The sequence below is a fragment of the Papaver somniferum genome, chromosome 6, assembly GCF_003573695.1.
Source record: "Papaver somniferum cultivar HN1 chromosome 6, ASM357369v1, whole genome shotgun sequence".
NCBI lineage: Eukaryota > Viridiplantae > Streptophyta > Magnoliopsida > Ranunculales > Papaveraceae > Papaver > Papaver somniferum.
The window spans coordinates 97082725-97090799 of NC_039363.1; the positions used below are offsets into that span (position 1 = coordinate 97082725).

Genomic DNA, 8075 nt, shown 5'->3' on the forward strand with positions numbered 1-8075 from the left:
CCAGAACAGCCACAATTCCAGCATGTCTTCGCGAGATGCGGCTTGATTGTGATGTCATGATTCCTAATATATACATCCTTGCGAGATACTGCTGGTTATGTAGGCTATGTAAATGCGTAAAAACGTCCTTGACGTACTTATGACCCATAGTGGAGACATACATGTTTCCTGTAAGCATGATTCACCCTATTTTAGATTAAGGACTGATTCCTAGTACATCATCGCGAGATACACTGGTCATGTCTACTCTAGGCTCTGACTCGATTTACTGAAGCTTCCGAATAATTACTAGGACATCCCCGCGAGATATGCTAGTTATTCTTCCTCTGGGCCCTTTTGATAGAGTCCTAGAACACCCTTTCGAGATACACTGGTCATGTCGGACCTATTATACGGACACAATTGACTCCTAGCACATCTCTGCAAGATACGCTGGTCAAAGACAAGTGATCCGATGTATCGCAAAGACATTATTATTAGGCGTAGAAGCCTTCCGTTCTCTCCTGAACATGTCCCAGCTGGCTTCGGAGAGACTCAGACACGTTGGCCAAATATCATACGACCTCAATCGCGTCGGATAAATCTATGACAACCTCAGTCGCGTCGGCTAAATCTCCGACAGCCTCAGTCGCGTCGGCCAAACCTCAGATGGCCTCATCCAAACTGGGTCATCTCATCTGAAAATTTTTATACAGGTATAAAACAGGCATAAGCCTTACCTAGGGCTCAAGCCTATTTCTCAGTGTCTCAAACACATTCACGGCTAGTAAATTGGGCATAAGCTGTACATGTTTATCCAAAAACATGGATAAGCTCCCTTGAGCTATGCATGCTTAACAAAATGACCCACAAGCAATGATACAGATTCCATGTGACATTATGTGACCGGCCATTGAGAGTCAGGGCTAAACCTTAGCTCCTCTCTCACTCTACACACGATTTCTGAGGCATTCCACGCCTTTTCACGTGACTCATCCTAGTCATTCTCACAAATCAGAGAATATCTCTCTATCTTGGCCAACTCGGCTAAAGAGAATATCTCTCTCTCGAAACATCATCACAAAGGCTGAATCAGCTTCACACAAATGAGGGGATAACAATTAGGGTTTTGGTATGGCGGTCTACGGCATGTGCGAGAAATACCCAGCCTATTTCTCACAGCAAAAAAGAGTAAAGGCGGTGGAATAATGTGATAAACTCAAGCTAGTCTATCTCTATCTATTCCTGAAGAGACGGTAGAAGTGCTCTGCATGGCAAACAATCCCTATCTTCACTGACCTGAGATTAGAGAATTTAGCTATAAATGGGTCTTTTATTTCTCCAAGATGACGGACAAAACTTTCTCATAAATTCTCAGAGCAATTCTTCTTCAAACCCTAGAATTCTCTGATCTTTGTCTTCGTCTGCTTCCCTCCGTAAGACCATCCCTAACCTCTTCCATGTGACTGAAGCAACCTTTGAACGACCACTGTGCGTGGTTTAGGCAGAGATTGTTCGTGCTCAACCCTCCGTAACTCACTTTCATAAACCCTAGAATCATACTTTAGCCTTTCACCGATTTTAGGTAACTACATTTTGGCGACCATGGTGGAAGGCTGTTCATTCAGTTACATATCTCAATCATGGTCACTATTAGGAAGGAAGTTGATTCCATCAATCCAAACATAAAAATGTTCCATCAATTCAGTCTCTGTAAATCCATTACAGATTTAGTCGAGTGAGTTGTCACTACTAGCACTTTTCTCTCTCAAACGATTTTTTAATAGGTTAATGACATTCTGAATCACCTGAATCTCTCCCTTCGTAAAAAAGAAAAACGTCCCAGTAACCTATTTCCACAAAAAAAAAATCTGCTACTAACCCTATGTTATCAGATTTTGAGCATTGGAACTGTAACTATGCTCATAGAGATGTTAATGCTTTAGCAGACTCTTTGGCTAAATTTGCAAAAACACTAGTAGCTTCAGTAGATTGGTATAACGATTGGCCTTATGGATCAATACGATGATCTCAAGTGACCAAATCTGTGTGAGTACAAACCTAAAGGGAGTTTTGCCATGTTCAAGAGGTTGATGTAAATGTGGTGACGGTGTCAACGACATTGATGAGATCCATCTACAGCCTCCATCTAATAGCCAGTTTGTATCTATATAAATTTTGTTAATCAAACCACGTTGCTACAAGTTTTGAGTTTAAACAAAGATTGTTGCTCATTTTTCGACATGCGCATCAACTCTAGGTTTCACAAGTTTGTTCCAGTTGGAACAATTTAAGAGTTCGCTTCTGGCCTAATTAGAGTTGATGAGCAAGATCGCAATCTGCAAGTCTTGCATTTTAACCTTTTCGTAGAGGCTCACAAACAATTATCACAAAGTGCAAGTCTAATTCGGTACACAACCACAAAAACTGCAAATGCAGTATACAAAAAAAAAATAGTTGGGCAAAGAAAAAAGCTGGGCAAAGACACGCAAAGCATAACCAAACAACTTGAAAATGGGACTCTATGCAGAGAACACTTTAAATATGCAACTGCTATCAAAATTCATGCATGCTTTATAAACTGATGTGACTCGTAGACTGCTGACTCATAGAGTACAACTTCAGAAAATTTGAATCCATAATCCGTTTGTATAAGTCTTGATTCATTCAAGATGTCTTCCGCACAGCGTTCATATCAAACCAGCTGCTTTCAGAGCAGACTCGAACTCATTGTTGTTTTGCCAATCAGAAATCTCCACAATATTATTCTGGAAATGATTCTCAATCTTCCCCATCAACATATGCTCCTTTTGCGTACACAGTAAATTGAAGACAGCTCCTTTGCGACCGAAACGTCCTGCTCTACCGCATCGATGCAAGTACACTTCATAATCTGGTTCTGATTGATACTCGTATTTCACCGGAAGGTCGTAGTTCACAACCACATTAACCTGTGACTGATCAAAACCTCGTGCAAGAAGGTCCGTTGATATAAGGACTTGAGTCAACCCATCTTTAAACTCCTTCACAATTTTATCTCTGTGATCTTTCTCAATGGCACCATGTATACTTGTGCACTGCCAACCATAATCTGACAGTGCTTTATGCAACACATCAGCACTCCTCCTTGTGTGAACAAATATGATTGACTGTCCCAATTTTTCTCCTAATTCAAAAATTTTATCCTTGATGACGTGAATCTTTGCATATTCATCTGGACAATTCACCTTATACTGTTTGACAACATCCAGTGAGAGTTCTTCTTTCCTAACAAACATCTGATTTCCATCTTTAACCACTCTTGAAACAAAATTCTTAACAGTCTCGTTAAAAGTAGCAGAAAACAAAAGAACCTGATGAACAAAAACAAAGAAAAATAAGAATATATTGTATACAGTAATTTTAACCCAGTTAATGGAGAGCTATTGGAAATGTAACAGGTCAAAAAAAGAGCATGACACAGAAGTTTGAAATTTCCAACCTACACTATAACATGGCACTAAAACACAATATTAAGCTGAAAATCTTGAAGCCAAAACTATTGGAAATGTAACAGGTCAAAAACAGAGCCTGATGCAGAAGTTTGAAATTTCCAACCTACACTATAACATGGCACTAAAACACAATATTAAGCTGAAAATCTTGAAGCCAAACTAATCTCGCCACCACCATTAGTGAAACACACAGCAGTGACTAACGCTTTTTCATCACCACCATTACCATAAACAGGTCAGACAACATGAGAACTGTCAACACTGGTGATCTAACTAATCTCTATTCCATATAAAGAGTACATTAAATGGGGCAAAATTCTTCCATTCCAGAATATTATGACCATAAAATGTAAGAGAACTTTAAGAGATTGTGACAAAAAATCCAAAGAATATCTATATCAGATGCAATACAGCACAAAACAACTGTATGCCAGAGTTCAACTTTAGACTAAGAAACGTATTGAGTACCAATCTCATAATACTGTTTAAAAAACATTACTAGCATTTAATGATATAATATAATCAGGTCTAGCAGCCTTAGTAAAAGAAGTGTCTAACTGGAAAACAAATGATAAATGTAAATAAACAAATGTGAATTCCAAGAGAGCATAATGCCCTTATCTTAGGGACGGAACCAAAGAGAATGTAAACAATAAGGTTGACATCAATTGAAGTCCAGGAACTTTCTCATGGCATAATATTCACTCACCAAAATTATGTTTCACCCATTAAAGGTTAAATCAGTGAACTTGATTAAATATGAATGCTAATTAGAGTTTTAACCAGCGATTTGAAGCACATAAAATCATTCGAAAATTCAGGATATAGCAACCTAGTGGTGTATAGAGCATATGTTATATTTACCTGGCAATGTGGGGTGCTTTTTTCAATATCCTTCATAATCCTGAGAGAATCATCTTTAAAACCGTCCTCAGCTAACATGTGATCAGCCTCGTCGAAAACTAGTATCTTCATATCGTCCACGCTGAGTTTCTTGACTGACATCCACTTCTTGATTGTACCAGGAGTTCCAACAACTATTTGATCAGTAATTGGAGATCGTTTATTAATTGGAATATCCCTAGCTCTATCCACCGGTATCGCACAAAAAGAGGTTATCCCCGTATACTTTCCCATTTTATTAAGGACTTCAATATTCTGGATTGCCAATTCTCTGGTAGGGCAAATACAAAGTGCTTGAGGAGCTCTTAGTTTCACATCAACACGACTCAACATTCCAAGTACAAAACAAGTGGTTTTACCAGAACCATTATGAGCTTGAGCTATAAGATCCTTATACGGTGGTGTCAAGATCATTGGTAAACTAACAGATTGAATCTTACTAGGTCGTGTAAACTTCATATCGACATATAACCCTTTCAATATCTCCTCAGACAGATTCAAATCCTCGAATGTTACAGCCGTTGAATACAAAGTATCACCAGTAACCTAATTTCAAACAAAACAAACCACAAATTTAACCCTAATAACCTAATTTCATAATCAAAACAAATTTAATGTTAGGGTTTTGTTTTTTCTTACCGCTTTAATGTTTCCCTCTTCAGGTTCATCAAGAAATTTTTCAGTATTCTTGTTTTCATCGATCTTCAATGATCCGATGTTCAGTTCTGGATCTTTTTCAGCTGATGTCGATGAAGTTGGTTGTTCTTCTTCGTCGGGGTCATCAACTTCATCGGCCCAAGCACGTTTTACTTCAGCTGGTTTTACTTCAGTTGGTTTCTCTTCTGATGGTTTCTCAATTATGGTGTCGGTGCTGCTGTTAGCGTCGTCCGCCATTAGAGATCTAGAGGAAGTTTAGGGATCTGGTTAGCTCTTACTTTTCGGAGTCGATTTAGTTCGGAATCAGATTTAGAGAAGAAGAAGATAGACACAGTGCCAGCTTATATAGATAGATTTTTTTGAGTCGGTGCCCTTTATTTCTTGGGTGTGCCCTTTAGTGTGACATATTTTTAGAAGGAGCGACATAGTTTCCTTTTCTTTGAACCGTTTTTTGGGTGACTACTCAAAAATGGTGGGGGACTATTTTGTGATAGAAATATCTATCCTATGTTTATAAGGGGTGTCTTAAGGTGTGGAAATGACTAACCTATCCTTCAGCTATATATAATCACCTCCTCCCATCACCACCACCTATATATATATATAACCACCTCCTCCCATCACCATCGTTGCTCACCACCACCGACCACCTCAAATCACCACCACCGCCACCTCTATATATAACTTAATTTAAATCATTAACAAAACAAAATCAAAATTAAAATTATAACAAACTGGTGGGCCCGGGAAAGCGTATAAAAATGAAGCGAAGAAACGCGGGCCTACAGTAATACCGCAAGTGCACGGTCGTCAGTTGTAGCTCGTGCAAGTACGGGTCGATCCACAGAGACTGGGTGTGTTTTGGAGTGTTTAGCTATTTTGGGTTCTAGTTGCTATTGTTGGGCTTTGAATACCCTTTGATTAAATTGGGCCTAATGGGTTTGTTTTAACAATGAAATGAACTGAGCTTGGGCTCAGTTGGTCTTGAAGTGCACTAGGCTTTGGGCCTTTGAATGATGAACTGAGAACTTGGGCTTTGGTCTCTGAATTAGGCTTTTGATTAAGCCCACAGTTGACTGAATTGGGCTTTGAGCCTTAATGAACTGGGCTGAGCCTTGGTAATGAAGTTACTGGGCTCAGTGATCTTAAAATGAATTGAACTGGGCTTGTGCTGTGTTTGGAGCAGTAGCAGCAAACAAGGCTGGAGAAGTGAAGGCAACAGGAGAAGAAGTAGCAGCAGCAGTAGCAAGAGGAAGGAAAGCAGCAGCAGCAACAGGGTTGCAGCAGCAGCTGCACAAGCAGTGGAAGGGAGGCAGCAACAGCAGGGTTGCAAGGCAAGGAGAAAACAGCAACAGGGGGAGACAAGGCAGCAGAACAAGGCAAGGGGAAGAAAACAGTGGGACAATAATACAGAGGCAGTAAATAAAATGTAAAGAAGCAAAGGCAATGAAGAAAATTAAACAAGACAATGACTAAACAGCAAAGAACTAAACAACAACAATGGAAGTGAACCAAGGCCTAAGCCAAGGGCAGGGGAGATGGTGAAGCTAACAGTGATGTCAATGCAAGGCCAAGGCAGTGGCTCTAGGCATACAAATGAAATGGAAAGAGAATTAGCTTGCTATGAGCACTAATTTCTCCCATTGCTCAATCAAAACAATGCATCCTAAGCATACAAATGGAATGGAAAGAGAATTAGCTTGCTATGAGCACTAATTTCTCCCATTGCTCAATCAAATCAGTGCACTGAGGTTTCTAGCCTAACATTCCACTAAACATGTATCACATAACAGGTACATTAACATTACATGGAACAAAAACATCAACAGGAACATGCACTAGGAAAATTGAAGAAACTAAACATCACAGTGAACTAACATTAACAGCAGCTTAACATGAACAACAATTTGAACAGAACACATACATGATTAAACAGGAGCAGTGCATGAAACAACACAAATTGAAGGAAAAAAAAAACATTAACAGAACATAACAGTTCTGGACACTGGCTATTCCAGCATAAAGTGAACATTAACAGCAAAAAAAGTGAACATTAACAGAACATCAAAGTTCTGGACACTAGCTATTCCAGCATAAAGTTTTACATCACACCACAGTCCCTATTTATACCCACAGACCCAATTTCCGAAATTTACAAAATTAGGGTTCCTCCCCAAAAATCCCCAAAATCAAATAGTACATAATTAGGGTTTCTCACCTAATTCACTTAATTCAACCATAACCCTATCATCTCTGTTCTTCTCCATGCTTTTTCAATTGAAAATTGGGGACAATTTCCCAAATACCTAATTTGGCAGAGAAATTAGGGTTTCGGATTTTACCTTCTTTGATGCGATTTCTCTTCAATCCACACTGACCCATCCTTCCTCTTGTTCTCCTACTTCATTCCCATGCGCTAACTGCTACTCTAGACTCACCTATTTGACTGATTTCTCACCTAGGGTTTCAGAGAAAAGAATGGTGAGAAATCAGTGAAATAGAGGGCTAGAGAGAGGGGTATTAGGTTGGATAGGTAATATAGGTGGTTGTGATGATGGTGGAGGTGGTGTTTAGGTGGCTATGGAGTAGGTGGTGGCGATGGCAGTGGAGAAGGTGGTTCTGCAGAGGTGAGGGAGAAGATGAGATCGATGGTTTTGGGAAGAAGGGGATGTTTGGTAAGGTCATAGGGTTCGGTCGCTATGGTGTATAGCGGGATCATCGAGTTCGATGTTTGGCGAATCTGACCGTGGGATATGGAGATGAAAGATCAATCTGACGGTGAGATGAAGTGGATCCTGCAGCGACCGTTGGATTATACAATACAACAAAATTAACGACGCCAGATGGAGTTAGGTGTTGTAGTGTTAGGCGGAAGTATCGAGATTTGATGCGCAGGCAAAGGAGCGACCGTAGGATCTAAATGTGATCTAATCTGAAGGCTTGGAATTTAGGCACTATGGTGTTTTGCAGGGACTTCAGATTTTGATGCACGATGAAGATGTGACCATTGGATGATGAGATGGATCCAATCTAACGGCTGAG

The 8075-nt window shown here is 39.8% G+C and overlaps 1 protein-coding gene across 1 annotated transcript; it reads right to left on the bottom strand.

Annotated features, from left to right (window-relative positions):
• Nucleotides 1–2327: 2327 nt before the first annotated feature.
• LOC113288505 (DEAD-box ATP-dependent RNA helicase 38-like) lies at nt 2328–5358 on the bottom strand. Its single transcript, XM_026537554.1, has 3 exons — nt 5016–5358; nt 4338–4922; nt 2328–3332 (listed from the first exon to the last, which is right to left on the bottom strand). The coding sequence occupies exons 1-3, from the start codon at nt 5268–5270 to the stop codon at nt 2670–2672; spliced, it is 1503 nt and encodes a 500-aa protein (XP_026393339.1). The 5' UTR covers nt 5271–5358; the 3' UTR covers nt 2328–2669.
• Nucleotides 5359–8075: the final 2717 nt, after the last annotated feature.